The sequence below is a fragment of the Trichosurus vulpecula genome, chromosome 5 (assembly GCF_011100635.1).
Source record: "Trichosurus vulpecula isolate mTriVul1 chromosome 5, mTriVul1.pri, whole genome shotgun sequence".
NCBI classification, from domain to species: domain Eukaryota; kingdom Metazoa; phylum Chordata; class Mammalia; order Diprotodontia; family Phalangeridae; genus Trichosurus; species Trichosurus vulpecula.
Genome location: NC_050577.1, coordinates 61,548,882 through 61,572,786, shown reverse-complemented (window position 1 = coordinate 61,572,786; position 23,905 = coordinate 61,548,882). Strand labels below are relative to the sequence as shown.

Below are 23,905 nucleotides of genomic sequence, written 5' to 3'. Positions count from 1 at the left end.
TGATCATACTGAAAATTCCCAGTGCCCAAGACACAAATATGCATGCATAGTAAATCCCAGTGTATCCCCTGGGGTCACAAACCTAACATCCTAATGCATTTGGGGTGGTGGAGAGGTGTTGGTAGAAGGAGTCTAGATCTCCCTGACTTAGTCAGGCTAGAAGTACAGTGGCCACCCATAGGTCTGATCCTACCGCTCATCACATGAAAAGTTTGACCTGCTCCCCCATATGAGTGGGATTGTACCTCCTTAGACAACTTGATGGTCCTGCTTCTCACATTGGTGCCAGATTTCATGCAGATGCCTATTTAGCTTTAGCTCTACTGCAGCTAAGAAATCCCAAGCTCAATTGATCCATCAGCCTCATCTTCCCCAAGTAATAGTGATTACAGGTAAGTGCTACCACTCCTAGCCACCCTGATACTCTTGTATGTGTACCGATGACACTCCAAGTTCCCAATGGTCTCACGCATGCCAGCTATTAGGAATATACTCTGGTTCCTTCATGTACAGTCTATCTCACAGCCCCACAAGATTTCCATGCTTTCCAGACTCTGTTACACAAACCGACCTATAAAAACATACTCTGCTTTTCTCAAATACACTGAAACTCTCTGCTCCATCCCAGTACTAATTCTCTTGTCCATAGTCCACACAGTACTGGTGTGTACCACCGTACACACCCTGGGGCTTGCTTCTGTCTACCACAACATCAAATACAAGACTTGGAGTATGTCCTAATGCTTCTTAGAGTCACAAATCATAGCTAGCTTTATCTTCTTTTTGCTACATGGCTACTTTACCTTTTATTCCCAGACTTAAACATTTTATATGTAGTATTCCTCTCCATTTTGTCCAAATCTTAACAATGCTTCAGGATACAGGTTTGGACCATTTTGTAACTGCACCAGGCTCTACCCCTTGCTGTGCTTTTGGTTGGTGGTTGATTCTGCTTGGTCTCAACATGGGCCCCCTGGGCTCCTCCTCTCACCCCCACCTGCAGGAGTATGTCCACACTGAGAAAGCTGGTGGGTTTTAGGCTCCCTTGGATCTTTGAGGTTGAGAGCACTAGATCTTCACAGACCCTTCTAGTATCTCAGAACATAATGTTAAAGACTTTGGAGACCAAGGACCTGAGACTTCAAGGTCTAAACACTGCTGTGCCTGCCCTGAACACCACAGTATCTGATGGCTTCAGAGGTCCCTGCTGTGGGTCTATGGCTAGTCTGGGGATTTGGACAGGAACCCTCCAGTCTTGCTGTCAGGGACAGCCATCTAGGTTACACATTTCAGTAGCTCATCTCTGGTCAGGGTGGAATGACTGCCAGCTTGCTTGACTACCTGGATGCTGGCTTCTCTTTAGTCCTCTTTCCTGTTGCTGTTGGGCTTCTGGCTAACTTGTACAGTTCTTTTTTTATTCTGGTGCAGTTTGTTTATATGCCTACAAAACTATGTATTCGAAGAATGTTTACTTTCTTAGACTCCTTCTTACATTAAGTCTTTCTATGAAGTGCATTCCATTATACTACTTTGGATTTCTTATTTGTTTTCCAGCCTGGTGCAATTTTCAGGTTTTTGCTGCAATAGGTGTGGGGTGCCTAAGCTGCCTGCCTCCATTCTCCTCTACTTCTAGGACATACTTCTCTCCTGGCTCTCCTCCTGCCTACGCCATCACTCCTTTGGGTCTTTGCTTGTTCATAACTGAACTCATACCCTCTAGACAATGGAGTTCCCCGAGGCTCTGTTCAGGTTTCTCATCCCTTCTTCCTTCTCCTGCTGGATGATCTCCTTAGCTTCTTTGGGATCAATTCAGATAATTTCTAAATCTCTTTCTTGAACTCTAATCCCTTATCAACAATTGTTTACAGCACATATACACTTAAATGACCCATTGGCATCTCAAATTCAACTGTCCAGTTGGAAAGTGTAATCTCACCCCCTATGTATACCCCTCCATAAAACGTCCCTATTTCTCTTTATAATACTACCATCCTTTTGGTCACTCAGGTTCAAAACTCCAAGTTGTCTTCTATTCTTGCCTCTCCCACCAGTTGTCAAGTCTTGTTCATTCCACTTCCATGACATCCATCCTTTTTGCTGCAGTCACACAGCCACCACCACCCCCACCACCCCCCACAACCCCCAGTTTAGGCCTTTGTCACTTCTAACTAAGAATGCTGTAATGATCTCTTAAATGGTCTTCATGCCACTGGCCTCTTCTCTCTTTAATCTCTTCTCTATTTAGTTGCTAAAATAATTTTCCCAAAGCACAGGTCAGTATATTTCACTCTCCTGCTCAAAAATGTTCAGTGACCTCTATTGTCTTTAAGATAAATTATAAACTCCTTAGACTGGTGTTTTAGGCCCTTCCCATTCCAGCTCCAACCTACTTTTTCAACCTTGTTTCACATTATTTCCATCATGTACACTATATTCCAGCTAAGCTGGACTCCTAGCTGGTCCTCAAACTCAACATTCCATCCTCTATCCCTGTACTTTGGATAAGCCATCCCACATTCATCCTGTGCACTTCCTGCTGAACTACACCCACCTCCCATGACCCTTAGTACCTTCAAGGCATACATGAGGCACACTTCTTGCTTGAAACCTTGCTGAACTTCCCTGGTTGCTTGTGCTCTCTGCTTTCTCAAATTACGTTTGTTTTTCTACATGTTGTATTCCTTCAGGATAATGTAAATTCCTCAAGAACAGGGACCGTTTTCTCTATCTTTGGATCTCTAGTGCCTAGACTATAAATAGACAATAAATGTTTGTTGAGTTGATTTGTTCCTCTCCCTCTTTACATAACAAAAAAAAATTTATATTGTCTTCTTATTTCATTATCCTTATCTTTTGTTCTGGCCTGATTTTTTTGATGGTTTTTAATTTTGCCTTTCTGTTTTCTGTACAAGTTAGTCTTTGTGCAACAGTAATGTTTCTGAAAAGACACGTATAATATTGGTATTGCCTAACATTTTATTTTCTTATTGAATTCTATTAAAATTTCACAATGAATTTATGGTAATATTTGATCCTAACACATCAAAAATCACTCTTTTTTGGAGGGCATGGTGAGGCAATCAGGGTTAAGTGACTTACCCAGAGTCACACAGCTAGTGTCAAGTGTCTGAGGTCAGATTTGAACTCAAGTCCTCCTGACTCCAGGGCCAGTGCTCTATCCACTGTGCCTCCTAGCTGCCCCAAAAAATCACTCTTGAGAATTTTTCATTAACTTCAAGGCTTTTGCTTAGTCAGTGTTGGGACTAAGGAGATTCAGTTTTTATAAATCACAGAAGAAATTACTGAAAAAGATGAATAGTCCACAAGATTTTGCAAGATGATATATAAGCTCATGTGTAGAAATATAACATGATTCCCATTTCATTCAAAGATCTTACTGATGGAATGGTGGTTAAAAGTGTAAGCAACTACATTGGTTATGCCATTACTACATGGACTACCTAGGAGAAAATATGAACTTGCTTTTCCAGTGAGTATAGCAATGTTAGTAATCTTGGATTTGGAGTTAACAGTAAAATGTTGACTGATCCTTTAAATGGGGTTGCCAATGAACATTTATTATGTTCAGAATTCTGCCCTAGATACTGGTGAGATACAAAGACTAAATCAGATGTGGTCCCTGCCTTCATGGAGTTTGGGGATTTGCAAGGACATATGACATAACATGACAGGTGCCTAAAGGAAGTGCAGACAAGTTGTGTGGCCTGGATTCTTAGGAAGATTCCAAAACCTAAACTAGTGCAATGTGGTGTGGTAGAAGGAGCACTGCATTGGGAAGAGGCCTGGGTTCAAGTTCTGGTCACTAAATTTTGACCTTCAGTAAAACATTTTGTGTAGGAGCTGGGATTTAAAGCTGAACTTAGGCAGAATAAAATTTGTAACAGATGAAATCCATGGGATTTTATGACTGTAAGGATTATAAATAAATAATTATTTATCCAGATAATGTGTTGTCAATAACAAAGAGGTTATTAAAAAAGCATTTCCTCTGGGGGGGGTGGAAGTTATAGACACTGGGTGCTGAAAGCTATCATTAAGTGCATAAATTTGCACCTATATAGGGGGTACTCAAAGAAAGAGGTACAGGTACATCCCACATGAAAGAAAAACAAAAATGTGAAAAATTATCATTTATAAAAGAGAGAATCTAAGGGATGGGGTGCTTGTTCACTTTATCAAAGAAGTCATCAGAGAACTCTTTAAATGATAAGCTCCCCTACTGCATTTAAAATATTCTTTGAGGGTTTTTTTTAAGTTAAAAGTTGATTTATCATTTTAAAAAAAACCTGTTTATTCCAGAAGGAAAAGATACACTTTTAAAATTCATAGTTTTGGTGACTTGAAAATGGTGGTACTTTTTCTGTCTTTTCTGTATTCTGGTACAATTTGTTTATATGCCTACAAAACTATGTATTTAAAGAATGTTTACTTTCTTAGACTCCTTCTTATATCAAGTCTTTCTATGAAGTACATTCCATTATAACCACTAGTATAAGATTGCACACACAAGGATCTTTAAATAAATGCTTGTTAGACTAATTATTTTCTTTACTTTGCTCATTCCTTTTCTTTCCTTAAGATTTTAAATTCCACTTATACCAAGGCTATTGTTCCATCCAGTTTGTGAACTAGTGCATTGTGGTATGCTGCTTGAAAGAATGCTGATTTGGGGGTTAAAGAAAATACTAGCTTCTAGTTCTGTCTGTCTCTGTCTGTAGGACCTTAAGTAAGTCACTTAATATTTATGGATCTTAGTTTCCTCTTTAAAGAGAAAGGATTATCCAATCCCAGATGACTTTATAAAACTTAGAGGTAGAAAAATCAATCGATAAACATTTATTTATTAAGTGCTTATTGTTTGTCAGGCACTGTGCTAAGTGCTGGGAATGCAAGAAAAATAAATGAAAGATAGCCCCTGCCCTCAATGAGCTTACAATCTAATGCAGGGAGAGACTTCTAGGTAATGGGAGCAACAAGATGGAGGAGGCATTTTCTCTGCACCCCCCCACAATCCCTCAAACCTCTCAAAAACAGAAATTATGCACCAAACATAAAGCAACTTCAGCTGTCTTCATTATCTAAGAAACCCAGAATCCAAAAGGAGGTTAAAAAAAATGAACTGATTCTCACTGACCCAGAGCTAACTTAGCAACCCTCACCCACCTCCTACGCTACTGACAGCTAGGCTGCACTAGCAGACCCAAGGACCCACGGCATGCTAACAGCAAAACCAACCCCCAAATCCCAGCCCTCCCTCCCTCTTTCCATTGCCATAGAGACCCCAGCTTCAGGCTGAAGAATTTAATCCAGGCCACAACAGAAAGAGGGCTGGTGCCAGGGTAGACAACACCAGCACAGCAGGTCTCTGCCAGTGCCAGGACTGCGCAAGTTACAGCCTGCAGAGCAAAAACAATGAGCAGGACAGAAAAACTGGAATCTGCAATGGCAAGTCTCACCAAAGAAACAAAAACATACAATGATAAACTGGGAATGCAAATATACAGAAGTGAAGGACAATCTAGAAGAAGAGAAGCAAAAAACAATAATACTAAAAATATCATCTATGCAAGCAAAACATACTGACCTCAAAGACAGGATGCATAGAGACAACCTGAAGATCGTGGGGTCTCCCAGAAGAACACAAGAAGACAAAAAACCTTAATACCATAATACAGAAAATAATAGGAGACAACCACCCAGAAGTTCTGAACATAGAAAATAAAATCCCTATTGAAAGAATTCACAGATCAACTCAGAAAAAAACCCAAGACCACAAATTCCAGGACATGACTATATAAAAGAAAATGGTAATGATGAAACAACATGATAAAATTTCTGAAATGTAGCTAACACAGTCTTCGGGGGGAAATCGTATCATTACAAACATACATTAACAAAATAGAAAAAGAGGATTAATGAGCTCAATGTGCATTTTTTTAAATAAAAAAAGCCAACAAATAAACCTAAAAGAAGGTCAAGAGTGGAGATACTTAAAATTAGAGGAGAAATCAATAAATTGGAACCAAAATATAGCAATGATAAAAGCTTTCAAACTTTCCCTGGACAAGACTAATAAAAATTGATAATACCCTAGCTAATTGGATTAAAATGAAGAGAACAAAAAAAATCAATAAAATAGCAAATGAGCAAGGTGAAATCACAGCAAAACCAGAAGAAAAAAAAAGAATAATCAGAACATATTATGCATAGTTATATGCTACCAAAAGTGAGAACACAAAAGAAATAGAGGAATGCCTTCAAAAACATAAATATCTGAACTATCAGAAGACTAATCTTCTATCAAAAGACTAATGCGATCTCAGAAAAGGAGATCAATTCAGCTGTAAATTAAGTACAAAAGGGAAAAAAAATTCCTGGTTCTAATGGATTCACAGGAGAATTTGATGAAACTTTTATTTTTTTAAATAATGTTATTTTTCCCTAATTCCATGTTAAAAACAATTTTTAACATTTGATTTTTTTTTTTAAGTTTTGTCTTCCAAATTCTATCCTTCCCTCCTCCCAATTCCCCGTCCTGAAACGGTTCTCACAGTTCTTCATTGTACGCTATCGTGTACCAAGTTCTTGTTCTGCTCATTTCACTTTGCATCAGTTCATGTGAGGTTTTTCTGAAATCGTTCTGCTTGTCATTTCTTACAGCATAATAACATTCCATCACAATCATACACCACAGCTTATTGAGCCATTCCCCAATTGATGGGCATCCCCTTTATTTCCAATCTGTAGCCACCACAAAAAGAGCTGCTATAAATGTTTTCATACAAATAGGTGCTTTTCCCTTTTGTTTTTTAACTCTTTGAGATACAGATCTAACAGTGGATCAAAGGGTATGCTGGATTGCTGAATCAAAGGGTGTGCACAGTTTTATAGCCCTTTGGGCATAGTTCCAAATTACTCTCCAGAATGGTTGCATCAGTTTACAACTCCACCAATAGTGCATTTGTGTCCCAGTTTTTCCATATCCCCTCCAACATTTGTCACTTTTATTTTTTGTCACATTAGCCAATCCGATAGGCATGAGGTGATACCTCAGAGTTGTTTTAATGTGCATTTCTCTAATCAATAGTGATTTAGAGCATTTTTTCATACAACCGTAGATAGTTTTAATTTATTTGTCTGAAAACTGCCTGTTGATATCCTTTGACTATTTAACAATTGGGGAACAAATTGTATTTTTATAAATTTGATTCCGTTCTCTATATATTTAAGAAATAAGGCCTTTGGATACTTGATTTTTCCCCCAATTTTCTGCTTTGCTTCTAATGTTGGTTGCATTCATTTTGTTTATGTAAAAACTTTTTAATTTTACATAATCAAAACTATTTTACATTTTATAATGTTCTCTATCTCTCATCTGGTCATAAATTCTTCCCTTCTTCATAGATCTGACATGTGAACTATTCCATGATCCCCTAATTTGCTTATGGAATCACCCTTTACGTGTAACTCATGTACACATTTTTTTTACATATACAGATCTTTTTATATAATACGGAAATTTACAATTATTGAGATATATATATATAGATAGATAGATAGATAGATAGATATAGATAGATAGATAGATAGATAGATAGATAGATAGATAGATAGATAGATAGATATAATGTATATATACATATATAGACAAAATCAGGTCCTCTGGAAAGGTGATACATAGTGCCATGCTGTAGAGCCCTAATGAAGGGGAGCACAAAAGTAATCAATGCATCAATAAAGAATTACTACTGTGTGGTGTTTTGTATCCAGGAGTGTTGTCTTCTGGACATATGGGAATCTATAGCACCTACATACATGGCAGGTAGTTCATATACCCATGGGGCACCGGCTCTGCTTGAAGCCAACTTCCGAGACTATACAAGTCACATCCAGCATCAGATGCAAACAACAACAGGGTTTAACAAATAGTCACACTGTACTATTCCCCATTTCTAACTTTAGGAAGAGACTAGAGTGTGTTCACGGGTTTTATGTTTCTGGTGTTCAATCAGTAATCAGAGGAAAGATTTGACCTATTTGAAAAGTGCATCATACATAACCCCTCAACGACTGTCATGTTCTCTCTTGATGGCAGCACATTAAAAGGTTTTAAAATTGCAGCTCCTTCTGGATGCCCCAAAGAGTATCTGCACTTTTCTTTAAATGGCTTTCCTCCTCCAGATTCAGGTTTACCTTCACAACATCTGAAATGCCATTCTGCCCCAAGATACATGGGACACTAAGAAAGACATCCTCATTAATGCCATATAGGCCCTTAATCATGGTGGAAATAGGATGCACTCTCCTAAGATTCTTCATAATGCTTTCTGCCAGATCTGCCACAGACAAGCCAATGGCCCAGGAAGTATAGCCCTTCAGCTTGATCACCTCATAAGCACTTTCAACCACCTGTTTATGAACATCTTTCCAATTCTCTGAATCAGCATCACATCCCAAAGAAGGATGAAGATTCTTCAGAGACACACCAGCAATATTGACACCACTCCATACAGGAACACTGGAGTCTCCATGTTCCCCAAGGACCCATCCATGACAACTTGAAGAATGGACACCAAGTCTCTCCCCCATTAGGTAACAGAAACGGGCAGAATCCAGATTGCAACCACTTCCAATAACACGATTTTTAGGAAAGCCACTTAGCTTCCAGGCCACATATGTCAAAATATCCACTTGATTGGAAACAATAAGCAGCTTGCAATTAGGGCTGTATTTAACAATACTGGGAATGATGAATTTAAAGATATTCACATTACGCTGGACCAAATTAAGATGACTTTCTCCCTCCTGTTGATGTGCCCCAGCCATAACAATGACCAGTTTTGAGTGTGCAGTCACACTGTAGTCTTTGCCAGAAACAATCTTTGGCGTTTTGAGGAAAAGGCTGCCATGTTGGAGATCCATCATCTCTCCCTTTAGTTTGTCTTCTATTATATCAGCTAGGGCAAGTTCATCAGCCAAATCCTTTGTTAAAATACTGATGGCACATGCCATGCCAACTGCACCAACCCCAACAACAGTGATCTTGTTCTGGGGAACCTGTTCTTCCTTTAGGACATTCAAAATCAGCTGATCCTTGACAGTGGATGCCATTTTGAGGGATTTCTGGGGAGATATCGAGGTTGCTGGTCAGGCTGCGAAAGTTCCAAGTTAGATGTGAGACGGCCGCTCCCAGACTTGCCCATGTACACATTTTGACCTTATCTTGGTATATGGTGTGAGATGTTGGTATATACCTAGTTTCTGTCACACCATTTTCCATTTTTTCCAGCAGTTTTTGTCTAATAATGTTTTTAATCACAAAATTTTGGATCTTTGGGTTTATCATACACTAGATTACTATGGTCATTTCCTATAATGTACTGTGTACCTGATCTATTCCGCTGATCTACCACTCTATTTCTTAGCCAGCACCAGATTGTTGTGATAGTTACCACTTTATAATATAGTTTAAGATCTCAGTGTGGCTAGATCACCTTCCTTCAATTTTTTTTTCATTGATTCCCTTGATCTTTTTGACCTTTTATTCTTCCAGATGAATTTTTTTGTTATTTTTTCTAGCTCAATAAAATAAATTTTGTTATTTTGCTTAGAATAGCACTGAATAAATAGATTAATTTAGGTAGAATTGTCATTTTTATTATATTGGTTCAGCCTTCCCATAAGCAATTAATATTTTTATAATTGTTTAGATCTGGCTTTGTGTGAAAAGTGTTCCTATAGTTCCTGGTTTTGTCTTGGCAGATAGGCTTCCAAGTATTTTATATTGTCTACAATTATTTTAAATGGAATTTCTCTTTTTTTCTTTTGGTGCTGGACTTTGTTGGTAATGCTGATGGTTTATGTGGATGTATTTTGTATCCTGAAACTTTGCTAAAATTGTTGATAATTTCAAGTAGTTTCTTAATTGATTCTCTAGGATTCTCTACGTATACCATCATATCATCTGCAAAGGGTGATGGTTTTGTTTCCTCATTGCCTATTCTAATTCCTTCAATTTCTTTTTCTTGCCTTATTGCTATAGCCAGCATTTCCAGTACAATATTGAATAATAGTGGTAATAATGAGCTTCCTTGCTTTGCTCTTAATCGTATTGGGAAGGCTTCTAGTTTATCCCCATTACAGATAATGGTTTCTGATGGTTTTAGATAAATATTACTTATCATTTTAAGGGAAGCTCCATGTGATCCTATGCTCTCTAGTGTTTTTAATAGGAATGGGTGCTGTATTTTGTCAAATGCTTTTTCTGCCTCTATTGAGATAATCATATGATTTCTGTTGGGTTTGTTATTGATATGGTCAATTATGCTGATAGTTTTCCAGTTTTCCTAATATTGAATCAGCCTTGCATTCCTGGTATAAATCCCACCTGGTCATAGTCTATGATCCTTGTGATATATTGCTGTAATCTCCTTGCCAGTATTTTACTTAAAATTGTTCATTAGGAAAAATCGGTCTATAATTTTCTTTCTCTGTTTTGGCTCTATTCCTGGTTTGGATATTAGCACCATATTTGTGTCATAAAAGGAATTTAGTAGGATTTCTTCTTCACCTATTTTTCCAAATAGTTTATATAATATTGGTATTAATTGTTCTTTAAATGTTTGGTGGAATTCACTTGCAAATCTGTCTGGTCCTGGGGATTTTTTTTCTTAGGGAGTTCTTTGAAGGTTTGTTCAATTTCTTTTTCTAAGATTGGGTTATATAAGTATTCTATTTCCCCTTCTGTTAATCTGGGCAATGTATATTTTTGTAAATATTTATCCATTTCATTTAACTTGTCGAATTTATTAGCATATAATTGGACAAAATAGCTCCTAATAATTGTTTTAATTTCCTCTTCATTGGCAGTAAATTCACCTATCTCATTTTTGATGTTAGTAATTTGATTTTCTTCTTTCCTTTTTTTAATCAAATTAACCAATGGTTTGTCTATTTCATTGGTTTTTTTTTTCATAAAAACATCTTCCAGTTTTATTTATTAATTCAGTGGTTTTCTGACTTTTTAAATTTTTTCTATTTATAGTTTTTTTTACTTGCATGTCCAATTCTTTGAGCTGCTCTTTCTCTATTTTGTTGATGTAAACAATTAGAGATATAAATTTTCTTTTAAGTACCACTTTGGCTGCATCCCATAAATTTTAATATGTTGTCTCATTGTTGTCATTCTCTTTAATGAAATTATCAATTGTTTCTATGATTTGTTCTTTGAACCATTTTTTTTAGGATTTCATTTCCAATTAATTTTTCATCTATCTTTCCACTGCCTATTGTTGAACCTCTGAAACTTTTAAAGAGCAATTAATACTAATACTTCACAAATTATTCTCAAAAGTTAAGAAACAAAATACTCAACTAGAATTTTTTGTGAGACAAATATGGCTCTAATATCTAAGGCAGAGGAAGATTAAAAACACAGATAGGAAAAAAAAGAAAACTGTAAGTCAATATCATTAATGAACATTGGCTCAAAAATTTTAAACAAAATCTTGTCAGGCCACGGTGATTTATCCAAGAAATCATTCATTATAACCAAGTGGGATTTATGCCAGGGATGCAAATATGGTTCAGTATTAGGAAAGCAATCAACATAATCATATTAGAAAGCAAGACATCCAAAACCACATGATCATCTCAATATATGCAGAAAAAGCCTTTGACAAAGTGCAATACTCTTCTCTGCTAAAAAAAAATCCTACAAAATATAGGCATAAAGGGACCTTTTTAAATATTATAAAAAGCATCTATCTAAAACCAAAGCAATCATCATATACAATGGGGATACAACAGAACCTTTTCCAATAAAAAACAAGGATGCTCACTCTCATCACTATTATTTGATATGATTCTTGAAATGCTACCAACAGTAATAAGACAAGAAAAAAATTAAGGCATAAAGGTAGGTAAAGAGGAGATAAAACTATCCCTATTTATTGATGACATGATGGTTTACTTGGAAAATCCTAGGGAATCAACAAGAATACTAATTGAAACAATAGCTTCAGCAAAGTTGATGACTACAAAATAAATCCTTAAAGATCAACAGCATTTCTATATAATAACAAACTCCAGAAAAGAAAAAGAAATCACATTCCAGTGACTACAAAATGCATAAAATATCTGTGTCTTAACCTACCAAAGCACACAAGAGTCTTTTGAAGATTCTGTTGCAAAGTGCTACTCCAAGAAATAAAGAACAATTTAAACAGCTGGCAGAATATTCAGTGCCAATGGCTAAATCATGCAAATATAATAAAAATGACAATGCTACCAAAATTAATTTATGGTTTTAATGCTATACCAATCAAACTACCAAGAGGATACTATATAGAACATGATAAAATAGTAACAAAAATTCATTCTAAAAACAAAGATCTAGAATATCAAGGAAATAATGAAAAGAAGTTTGGTTGAACAGCACTTCCAGACCTCAAACTATAAAGCAGCAGTCATTAATCACCTGGTATTAGATAGAGAATAGAGAGATTGGGGCAGCTAGGTGGCACAGTGAATAGAGCACCGGCCCTGGAGTCAGGAGGACCTGAGTTCAAATCTGGCCTCAGACACTTGACACACTTACTAGCTGTGTGACCTTGGGCAAGTCACTTAACCCCAATTGCCCTACCTTCCCCCCTCCCAAAAAAAAAAAGAATAGAGAGATTCATGAACAGACTAAATAATGGAGAATCAGAAATAGCAGAATTCAATATCCCAGAGTTTGATAGAGTAGAAAATATAAATTGCCTAGGAAAAAACTCCTTATACAATAAAAACTGCTGGGAAAACTGAAAACTAGTCTAGCAGAAATTGGACTTATACCCACACATTATACCATATTCCAAAATACCATCTAAAAAGATATACTGCTAATATTAATTATCATCTTATAAAAAAAATAGAAGAGAAACAGACCTTAAATCTCTCATAGGTATGGGTAGGAAGTGTATTCTTAACCAAACAAGAGATAGAGGGAAATTACAAAAGATAAAATAGATAATTTGGATTACTTGAGCTTAAAAAGTTTCCGAATAGACAAAATTAATGCACTTATGATAAAAAAGGGAAGTGGCTAAATAGGAAAAAAAATTGTATCAAGCTTCTCTGATAACAGTTTGGTGTCTAAGACAGATAAGCAATTAATAAATATGTAAGATGAATAGCTATTCCCCAATAGATGAGTGGTCAAAGAATATGAGAAAACAATTCTCAAAAGAAGAACCCTAAAGCATTCGAAACCACATGAAAAAATCCTCCAAATCACTAATAAGAGAAATGCATATCAAAACAACCCTGAAATTTTATCTCACACCCTTCAAATTGACAAAAACAAAAAGACAAAAAATGGCAATAGTCAGAATTGGAGGCATTGTGGAATGATTGGCATACATTGTTGCTGGAGTTGTGACATAGCACAACCAATTTGAGAAGCAATATGGAATTATGCACATAAAGAATACTATTTGAACCAGACTCTTTTCCTGGGCTTATACCCTAGGGAAGCCATTGATAAGGAAAGAGTCCCCATATACTCACAAATATTTATAGCAGCACTTTTTGTGATAGCTAAGAATGAGAAATAAAGTAGATGCCCTTTAATTAGAATATGGCTAAACAAATCATGCTACATAAATGTTGTCTGTCCTTCATTCTCAAAGAGGACCAAAATGACATCATTATGTCAGGACTAATGTACAGTTGTATCCAGTTGTGGGTGATCATACCAATATGAACTCAGAAGGCTGTATCACAAGTCAGGAACAAATAGTCCATATGACCATTTGGGAGGGAGATTGTCACTAAATTTGTGCATCTCACATTTCTTTTGGGCTACTGCAATTTTGCTTTGTTCTTAGAGCATAGCACCTTCTTTGATGTGGGCATGTTATGATGGACGATCTCGTACTAGTGTCTCCTGTGTCTTACAATTGATAGGAAAGTTCTTCAGAGAGACCTTGAGACTGTCCTTGTATTATTTCTTCTGATGACCATGTGAGTGTGCCTGCCTTATGGGATTTCTCCATAAAATAGTCTTTTAGGCAAACATACTTTTGGCATTTGAACAATTTGGCTAGCCCATCTGCAGTGGAGTTTGAATGCTTGGTAGTTCAGCTCAAGAAAGGACCTTAGTATCCGGTACCTTTTCTTGACAGGTGATCTTCCTAAGACCATTCAAATGGAAGTGATTCAGTTTTCTAGCATGGTACTAGTAGATTGTCCAGGTTTCACAGGCATACAACAAGGAGGTCAGCACAACAGCCCTGTAAACCTTCAGTTTGGTAGGCACCCTAATACTTCTCTCCCGTACTTTCGGAGCCTCCCAAGCACTAAGCTAACTCTGGCAATGTGTGCCTCAACCTCATCATCTATGTGGACATCCCTGGGAAGTATACTGCCAAAGTAAGTGAATTTATGCACAGCATTCAAAATCTCTCCATCTGCTGTAACTGATGACTCCATGTATGCACAGTGTGCTGTTGGCTGGTGGAGAATCTGTTTTCTTGGTGTTAATTGTCAGACCAAAATTAGTACAAGTGGCAGAGAATTGATTCATTCTGTATTGCATCTCAGCCTCAAAGGCTGCATTGAGTGCACAATCACTTTGCAAAGAAAAAGTCATGCACCAACTCTCCTTTCATTTTAGTCTTGGCCTGTAGCCTTTTCAAGTTAAATAATTTACTGTCAGTGTGGTAGCTGACCTTGATGCCATTTTCATCCTCATTAAAGGTATTCAATAGCAGTGCTGAAAACATCGTGCTAAACAAGCACAGAAGCAAGCACACAGCCTTGTTTTGCTCCGCTGGTCACTGGGAAAGTGCAAGAGCATCATCTGTTATCCAGAATTTGTGCAAGCATGCCATCATGAAACTGGCATACAACACTGACAAACTTCTTCAGGCAACCAAATTTTGCCATGATCTTTCCCAAGTCCTTGTGACTGACAGTAGGCACTTATGACTGGCCTTGGTCAGATTGATGGACATCATCTACACACCTCTTTTCTACTCTTGGCATTTTTCTTGGATTTGTCGAGCAGCAAACACCATGTTGAACATTCATCAGCCCATCTTCCAGGTGAGGGATGAGCAGATTGAGAAGGACTCTGGCAAGTATCTTGCCAGTAATGACTAAGAGAGAGAACCCCCTGTGGTTGTCACAAGACAATCTATTTCCTTTACCTTTAAATAGATGAACAATAGAGGCATGCTTGGTCTCCTGGGAGATAACCTCCTCTTGCCATATAACCTGAAAGATTTCCATCAGCTTTTGTATAGCAGTGGACCTCTTGCCTTGTAGATTTCTGCTGGAATGGAATCACCACCAGGTGCTTTGCCACATGAGAGGTGTCTAATGGCATTCAAAACCTCTTCTTCAGTTGGAAATTTGGCTAGAGAGGGATCGTCTTCAATCTGAGGTAAATGGTTAATGGCTTCAACATTGGTTGATGACAGTCTGTTGAGAACATTATGGAAGTGTTCCATTCTTCTCTCCAGGATCATGTCCTCATTACCAGTCAGTGTGGTTCCATCTGCACTGAGTAGCTGAGGTACACCAAAGGTCTTTAGCTCGTAAATAGCTTTTAGGGCATCATAAAAACACTTTAGATTTTAATGGAATATTATTGTGCTGTAAGATATTATGATGTACATAGAAATGATGAATACAGAGGTGCATGGAAAGATATATATGAACTGATGCAGAGTGAAGTAAGCAGAGCCAAGCAAACAATATGCAAAATGTAAATGGAAGAATGTACCTCCAAAATATAAATAAATGTGATGAAAATATAAAGATCAAGTCAGATGCAAATGAGAAGACATGAGAGAGAGGATCTCCCCCAACTGACTCTTTCTTGGAGTTGGGAGGTTCACAGGTGTTACACATTGCGTGTGTTCTCAGATTTTTGTTCAATCTTTTGATCACAACAGTTGTGCTAATACTTTCTCCTTTCTAAAAAATACTATTTGTTATATGGGATGCCCTTTGGGGGTGGGGAACTTGGGATAACTATGGTGATATAATAAATAGAAAATAACATAAAAATATATATTTTAAAAAACAAGCTACTGGGGATAGAAAACACACAAAAGGAAGTTAAAAAGGGTCAGTGTGGTACCTAGTGTGGGGGCATGATGATAATCCAGAGAAAAGAAGCCTGTGAAGAGGAGCTTAGAGATCAGCTATTAATAGAATTCTCTTTTTAGAACTAGAATGGACCTTACAGATCATCTGCTCCAACCCCCTCATTTTTATAGTTAAGAAAACTAAGACCCAGAGATGTTAGACCCAAGCAGCATATGTCATTGGTTTGCCCAAGATAATTTAAGTAGTAACAGACCTGGAATCCAAATCCAAGTGGACCAACTCCAGGTCCCTTTCAGCTCCAAAATTTTATAACTAAATAAGACTCAAGTTAAGAAAGATGTACACCCTCATAAATTTCTCTGCCTTTTGTACTAAGAGGTTGATACTCTGTGACCTGTTGTATTATTTTCCCCACCACATATATCTGGATATTTTTTTAATTCCCAGTTATAGCCAGAAGTTTATGTAATTGGTTGTAAGGAGGATGGCAGGTCATATGAAAAGGAGTGTCCTCACATCATAGAGAGTGTATAGATAAAAGAGGAAAGGGGCAGAAACTAGTTGTTATAGGGGTGTTTGGGAAGGCAAACAATAATAAGTGGAAGGTGCCATCATAGAATATTAGTTATGAACTCTGAAGATATTGGGATTTCTGGTGGATGAAATTAAGTCTAGAGTGACATCGTATTTAAATATAAAGGTAACAATATTTACAGGTCTGGATATATGAGTAGATGTAATATGTGTCTAACCATAGAATTTTTTCTTAGAAGTATCCAGGTAACTTCTAGGCTCCTAAGGAGATTTTTGTTTGGCCAGGTATTTCATAAGTGATTATGGTTTGGGGTATTTTATATAGCAGGTGGAACAAAGTTGGAGATATCCATTATAAAAATTAGATGAAAAGTGAAATCCTACAAGTCGTTTTTCATTTTTAACAATTAAATGTCTGAATTTTCTATAAACTAAAAAGTTGTTAGAGCTTTTGTCTTTAAAAAAATTGCTGATATAATGAAGTTATATCTTTAACTCAGCATTGGGCAGATATCAAACTACTGAATATGAACATTTTAATTCACATGTATGAGCTAGTCACATGAGGGTTTTAATGAGTCATTGAGAAAGCTGAACTATAGATTTGCTACCGTGAGCATTATAATATATAAAGTCTTTTAAAATAAAATCTTTCTCTCTTTTTTCCTGGTGACCTAGTGGTAGTGTTCTGCAGTGTTTTATGTAGGAGACCTGGGTTTCATTCCTGTTCTCGTTATCTCTCTCCCTGGGGCAGCAATGAATAAAATAAGAAATAAAATCACTATGCTGCATGGTTTTTGCCATGGGCTGTACTCTTGTCAGATCTCATAAGCTAAGCTAGATGGGACTGGTTAGTATTGGCATAGAAGACCTCAAAGAAAACGAAGGCCGTGGAGCACACGTCTTCTGTGCCCAGGCCTCCTCAACCACTATTTCATCTTCCACAAAACCTTGTCCTACAGTTACAATTTCACTTTCCCCTTTACCGTTTTATTGATTTACCTGCTAAGAACAAGGCCTTCTGAAATGAATGCAGTTTTAGTAAATGTGATAAATATATTTGCTTGTATATGCTTGTTAGATATAGGACAGAGTTTAATTTGAAAGGTCTCGGGTAACATGATACTGGGATTCAATTAGGATTTCAACAAAGGATATTTTGATTGTCTGAAAATCTATATTCACAATTATTTTCCTTGCATTATCTCTGAAAAATGCCAAACAATTTTAATATGTGCAGAATTTGTTCTCTCTCCTCCTAAAGCAACCTTTCTAATTGTTTAGCGTTTAGAGCCCTTCATAATCTGGCTCCAGCCTATCCAGTTAAGGGCACTACCCTCCTTCCCACCCTAGGAGGCATCCATGAGTCTTCCCATATCCAGCTAGTTATTGGGTCTTGTCAATTCTGCCTCTATAGCATCTCTCGAATCTGTTCCATTCTTCCCACTTATCCCACAAGCACCCTACTCTCAACTCTAATCACCTCTCTCATGGACTATTGAAATGACTTCCTTATTGGTCCCCTGCCTCCATACAGCTACAAAATTGATATTTCTAAAGCCCAGTTCTGACGAGGTCACTCCACTGCTCAAAAAAACTTAAATGGTTCCCTATTGCCTCTAAGATAAAATATAAACTCCTCTATTTGGTATTTAAAGTTCTTCATAACCTGGGTCCAACCTGTCTTTTAGGCTGATTACAGATTGCACTCTGTATTCCAATCTTGATGCTCTCCATGCCTGGAATACTCTTCCTCATCTCTGTCTCTTGGTTCTGTGCCTTCAAGGTGCAGCTCATCTGACTCAACTGGACCCTCCTAGGATATGCCTTTTTCTTATTTCCTCAGATGCTAGTGCTCTCCCCAAACTCCCAAAATTACTATGTATGCCTCTCTGTTTATCTGTGCTCATATTGTTCTCTCCCAGTAGAATATAAGACATCTGAAAACAAAGATTGAAAGCTCCAGAAAATCCTTCCACAATGGAAAGGCTTCGAGTGTGACTCAGAGGTAGATCATGTATCTACCTCTGTTCTCATGACTAACCTAGTCAGACACCTCCCTGCACCCCTACGAAACTGAACTATAGACTTCTTAGGCTCTCCTTTAAGGACTCCCACAGTTTGGCTCCATCCAAACCAGCAGTCCAGCTGTATTTCATTTTCCTCTCCATCACATACTTTTAACTTTCATTCAAACCAATCCCTGATCTCTAGTGCAAAATGTTCTCCATTTCTGGAATATGTTCCATCCACAATTCCACCTGTTGAAATCCTCTTCCGTGATGGCCCAGGTCATGTCCTGCCTTTTATGGAAAGCAATCCCTCCTTTCAGGTGAATGTAGTTTCTCCCTCAGATTTGTCATATCACTTTGTCCAGACCTCACCAGGTCCTACCTTATTTGGGGCTCATTTGCATACATGTCTTATGTCCCTTATTAAATTGTAAGATCCTCAAGGGTCAGGAGGAACTGTGTTAATTTTCATTTCTACATCCTGATACCCAGCCCAGTGCATTGCATGGGAGAAGATGATTAATGAATATTTTTAATTGAATTGTCGACCTTGATGACGACACTTACCCCAAATGATGAATGTTTCTAGCCATGGCATCTCACAAAGTGAGGCAGGAAAAGGTAGTGGTACGTCAGTGGAAGGAGTATCCACACTGATGAACTCATGAATTTGGTGGAATATTTGTTTCGTATCATTTGTCAGTTTTGTTGATTGATTAACATTTAAAGTTTCATATATTTTTGCCAAAAGCAGGACTCCTTACCTTATTTTGGAGACATCCTTCTAGAAAAATGTTTCTTTACTATTTTCTGACCCTTCAGATAAATTTCCACTTTGATGAGAAAACAATATAAAATTTTCTCTTGCTCATATTGAAGCTATACTTTCATCTCTGTATCGTTTCCAGAATTCACTGTAAATAGTGATGTAGATTCTTCTGTCAGGATTTAGGGGATATTTAGAGGATGTAAATACTAGTCTGTTTCCTGCTTCTCTCCATCAATTTGTTTCTCTGTATATATTATTAAGCCACCTATCAGATTACTCTGTAGCCATTTAATCTCTTACCTTCCTGCTACCTTCCTAACATTGCTATAGATGACTTTTAAAGCGATAAAAATGAATTTCTTTCCAATACCTTTTAGAACAGGACAAAGTATAGAGCAGGCCTTGTGTATGTTGGAGTAAAGCCATGGTGAGGCATTTTGTTTAATAGATCTTAAACTGACTATAGGTAACTGATCTGTTTTGCTGTTAAGAGGGAGCAGGGATTTTTTAAAAAGCTTTTTAATGTAATTAGTTTGATAACAGCTGAAATCCCAAGTGAAAGATCTCAAGCTTTTGCCCTAGTATTCAACTGTTTGTTTTAATATTGATGATATCACCTTGTCACTGAATGTTTTGGCCATTCATCAGCTTAACTTTAAATAAAATTAATAATTTAAGATAATTTCTCAAAAAGCATTTGTATGTTCTAAAAATGATTTGAAACTTAGAGTCAGAATAGATTAAAATTTTCCATTGCATCACTAAAATTATATTTGATAATAACAACTCACATTTATATAGTGCTCTCAGATTTACAAAGTGATTTCCTCACAACAAACTGAGTTTCATTTGGTGGAAAACCACGTACATCATCAACTGGTTTTTTGGTGCTTAAAATTCCATATATTTACTTCATAAGCAGTAACAGCTTCAAGAACATACTTTCATTGAATGTATCACTTTCTCTTTGTAATAATCTGAGTAAAATAAAAATACACTAATGAATTAGTCAATATAGGAAGCTATAAAATGCATAAGGATAGCTCTTTTGGTTCGATGATAGTAAAAGAAATGTTCTAATCATCTGAAAGGCCAGACATTGAGATATTTGTCATTGAGTTTACAAAAATACGGTATCCGAAGATTTTGTTCACAAAACAGGTTTTATGAAAATCCTGTTTCTTTGTCCATCAATCATTATCATCATTTCTAAAAACTGACTATAAACTTACTATTTGTAAAATATTTTTCTAGACATTGTTATTGTTTGTCCTTTGTTCTGGAAGACCAAGACATCAGGGAAATGATGCTATGACATGCAAATGAATTGGATTTAAGTGAGGAAGGGCTGTGCAGTCACCAGCCTCACTCTTTCAGAACCATGTGGGTCCAGTGGCAAGATCAGGATGACTGGAGATGGCCCTGGATGCTGTGGGAGACCTTGGCCTTTTTAAGCTAAGGTCTTTAACAGATCTCAGTTTAACTGAGGCAGTGCACATTCAGTGATTAAGGCTAGGTAAGAAATGAGGTGAGAATGGCCTCTTTACCTAGTCCAGAAAAAAAGAAAAACTAGTCTGGGAAGGGAAGACCCTCAGGGTTTCTGGCCAAAACAATGACCAAATAGGGGTTTGGCCTGGAATGTATTAATGGCCAATCGATGAGAGCCAGAGTGATTTGGGTTTAAGGCATGGTCCTTAAGAAAAAAGTCTAGCCTTTAAACCCCAAAATATCTTGGGAAGTTCCAGGGATCAAAATTTACATTCCTTTGGACAGAGCACCCACAGGCCAGGGTATGATACCCTATGTGGAGAGAGAGAAGGAAGGAAGGAAGGAAGGAAGGAAGGAAGGAAGGAAGGAAGGAAGGAAGGAAGGAAGGAAGGAAGGAAGGAAGGAAGGGAGGGAGGGAAAAAGAATTGATATGTACAGAGAAGAGGACACAGTTCCTATCCTCAGGAAATTTTCTAGTCTGAGTAAAGAAAGGATTGTTGTTGTGTTTGTCCTTCATTTTCAAAGAGGACCATGACATCAGGAAAATGATGACATGACTTGCAGTTAACTTTGATTTGAGTGAGGGAGGGCTGTGCAAGGTCACCAGCCTCACTTTCTCCTCCAGAGCCATCTGGGTCCAGTGGCCAGATATTCCTCAGGATGATTGGAGATGGCCCAGGATGCAATGGGAGACCCTGTCCCTTTCAGGATAAGGCCTATCAGCTTATGAACTAAGTGCATATACCAGAGTAACATATAAACATGTACATAATATTCATTCAGAGAAATGTCATGGATGGATAGAAAAGTACATATTGATCCCAGATCATTTATAAAGATCTCATTAGCAGGTGGAATCCAGGCATATAAATATTGATACATTGATTCACTGCCATACTTCTGTGATAATATCTCTTTAAAATTACCTTGAGTTCCTTTAATGTCACTAAAGAGCTATATTTCACAGATGGTTGAGAAAAGTAGTTTTTATAGTTTAAAATTTCTACTTTTGTGGTTGCAATTCAGCAAAGTTTTTGAATGATAAATTTATTTTTTAAAGAAATTTCTGTTATAGAAACTGTTTAAAGTCTATTTTAAGAAGGCCTAGAAAATATTGATAATTAAACCTTTAAAAGAGGATCTTATATTAAGCCTCCACATCTTATAATTAATGACTGTTACCATACCACCTGCTCTCTTCTGCCTTGAATCTTCCCACATCTGTGCTGGTTGAAACTTGAGAGGGCTTTTCCCTTAGTAGCAAATAATATGCTGCCTCTTCTAGTCAGACATCATATTACAGATTACCTGAATACTGTTTCCTGTGGGTTTTTTTTCCCTTCATAAATGAACCACTTCTGTCTTAGCAGGATTATGATGTTGTATAAAGCAGATGTTTAATAAATTTGATATTCCTTTTTAAGGAAACAACTCTAATATGCTAAATGCTTTCCAAAAGTAAAAATCTGAAGTTATCTCAAATATAGCTAGGTAGATCAGTAAAGAGAAAGCAAATGGAGTGCACACTTGGAGAAATAAAAATAGAGACTCGTATATTATACTCTGTTTTTTTTTTCCTTCAAAAGAGGTATGACATATGCAATAATACCGGGGCGGGGAGGGTTTCTTCAGTGTTGTTCCCCCAAAGTCCAGTCTCATTCGTGATTTAGATGCCTAGTTTTTCTGGAAGGAATTGCACTGAATCCACAGATTTGTCTTCCCCAAAACACCAGACAGCCAACACAAGGGACAACTTTTATTCATTACAATCCTGGACTAGATTCAAAGCTCAATATCTCACTGCTGGTCCCTTAAGAAGCAATGTTCAGAAACAGCTCTGTGATTATTATGGAGGGACTATTAACCTGGATTATGGCAGAGCTGTCCTGCCATTTTCTCTCTGCCTGTCAGTTTGACAGGATCAGCAGCGGAGGTAGGGATGTCTTATGGAAGTATACTATTTATTAGTTAAAACTAATAGAAAAATCGCCCAAAGTTTCCAATTATGTATAAATCAATTTAGAAATTTTTAACTGTTCTTTTTTTCTTTTTAATACTACCTTCAATTTGAGAATTTAACACTATTCAGAACAACCCAACAATCAAATGTCAAAATGTCATTTTGTCAAATAAATGTCACATAATGTCAATTATTTGATGTCACATAAACCTTAAATGTTCTATCAGTCTCTAATTCATCAAGCATTTGTTTTCCAAGATTAACATAGTCAGTAAGCATTTATTAAAATCCTACTGAGTGCCAGGCACTGTGCTGAGCGCTGGGGAAACAAAGGAAGGCAAAAGACAGTCCCTGTTTGCCAGGAATTCACTATCTGATGGGGAATACAACATGCAAATGAACACGTACAAACAAGCAATATACAGGATAAACAGGAGATTATTAATAGAGAGAAGGCACTAGAATTAAGAAGAATTGGGAAAAGCTTCCTTTCCCAATAGTATATATAATAAAAAAGTATAGTATCCAAGACAACTATGTGGTAAGCTTCAAAGAATTCATTTTCTTGGACCAGACCTGTGATGTCATCAGTATGGGCTTCTTAAACTTTTTTTTTTGTCTTGGTCCCTTTGACAATATGGTGAATAAATCCTGTGGACTCTCACCTAAGAATCATGTGTTTAAATGCATAAAATAAATAGAATTACAAAGGAAACCAATTATTTTGAAATATAGTTATATTAAAAAAAAGTTCACAGACTCCAGGTTAGGACCTTTTGGCACCATTCCTGGTCCATAATGGACATTTGATAAATGCATGTTGACTTGGCTATAAGCAGCTCCCTATGAGCTTCTTCCTGTATCAAAGTTGATAGGAATCTGCTTTTAGAGTTGTCTGGGGCACTGCAAAGTTAGGGAACTTGCTGAGAATCATACAGCCAGCAGATACCAGCAGTGGGATGCTGTAATACCTCTCTAAGAGTATTAATAAGCCAAAGACCTCAAGACATTTTTTTCTTC

The 23,905-nt window shown here is 37.0% G+C and overlaps 2 protein-coding genes across 2 annotated transcripts in view; one reads left to right on the top strand and one right to left on the bottom strand.

Moving 5' to 3' along the window:
• Positions 1 to 23,905, top strand: part of DNAJC1 (DnaJ heat shock protein family (Hsp40) member C1) — a 268,811-nt gene that overhangs the window by 165,693 nt on the left and 79,213 nt on the right. The gene's annotated exons all lie outside the window — the stretch shown is intronic.
• LOC118850447 (L-lactate dehydrogenase A chain-like) lies at positions 8,131 to 9,135 on the bottom strand. The gene has a single exon (XM_036759853.1). It carries the CDS (start codon positions 9,130 to 9,132, stop codon positions 8,131 to 8,133), a length of 1,002 nt encoding a protein of 333 aa, XP_036615748.1. The 5' UTR covers positions 9,133 to 9,135.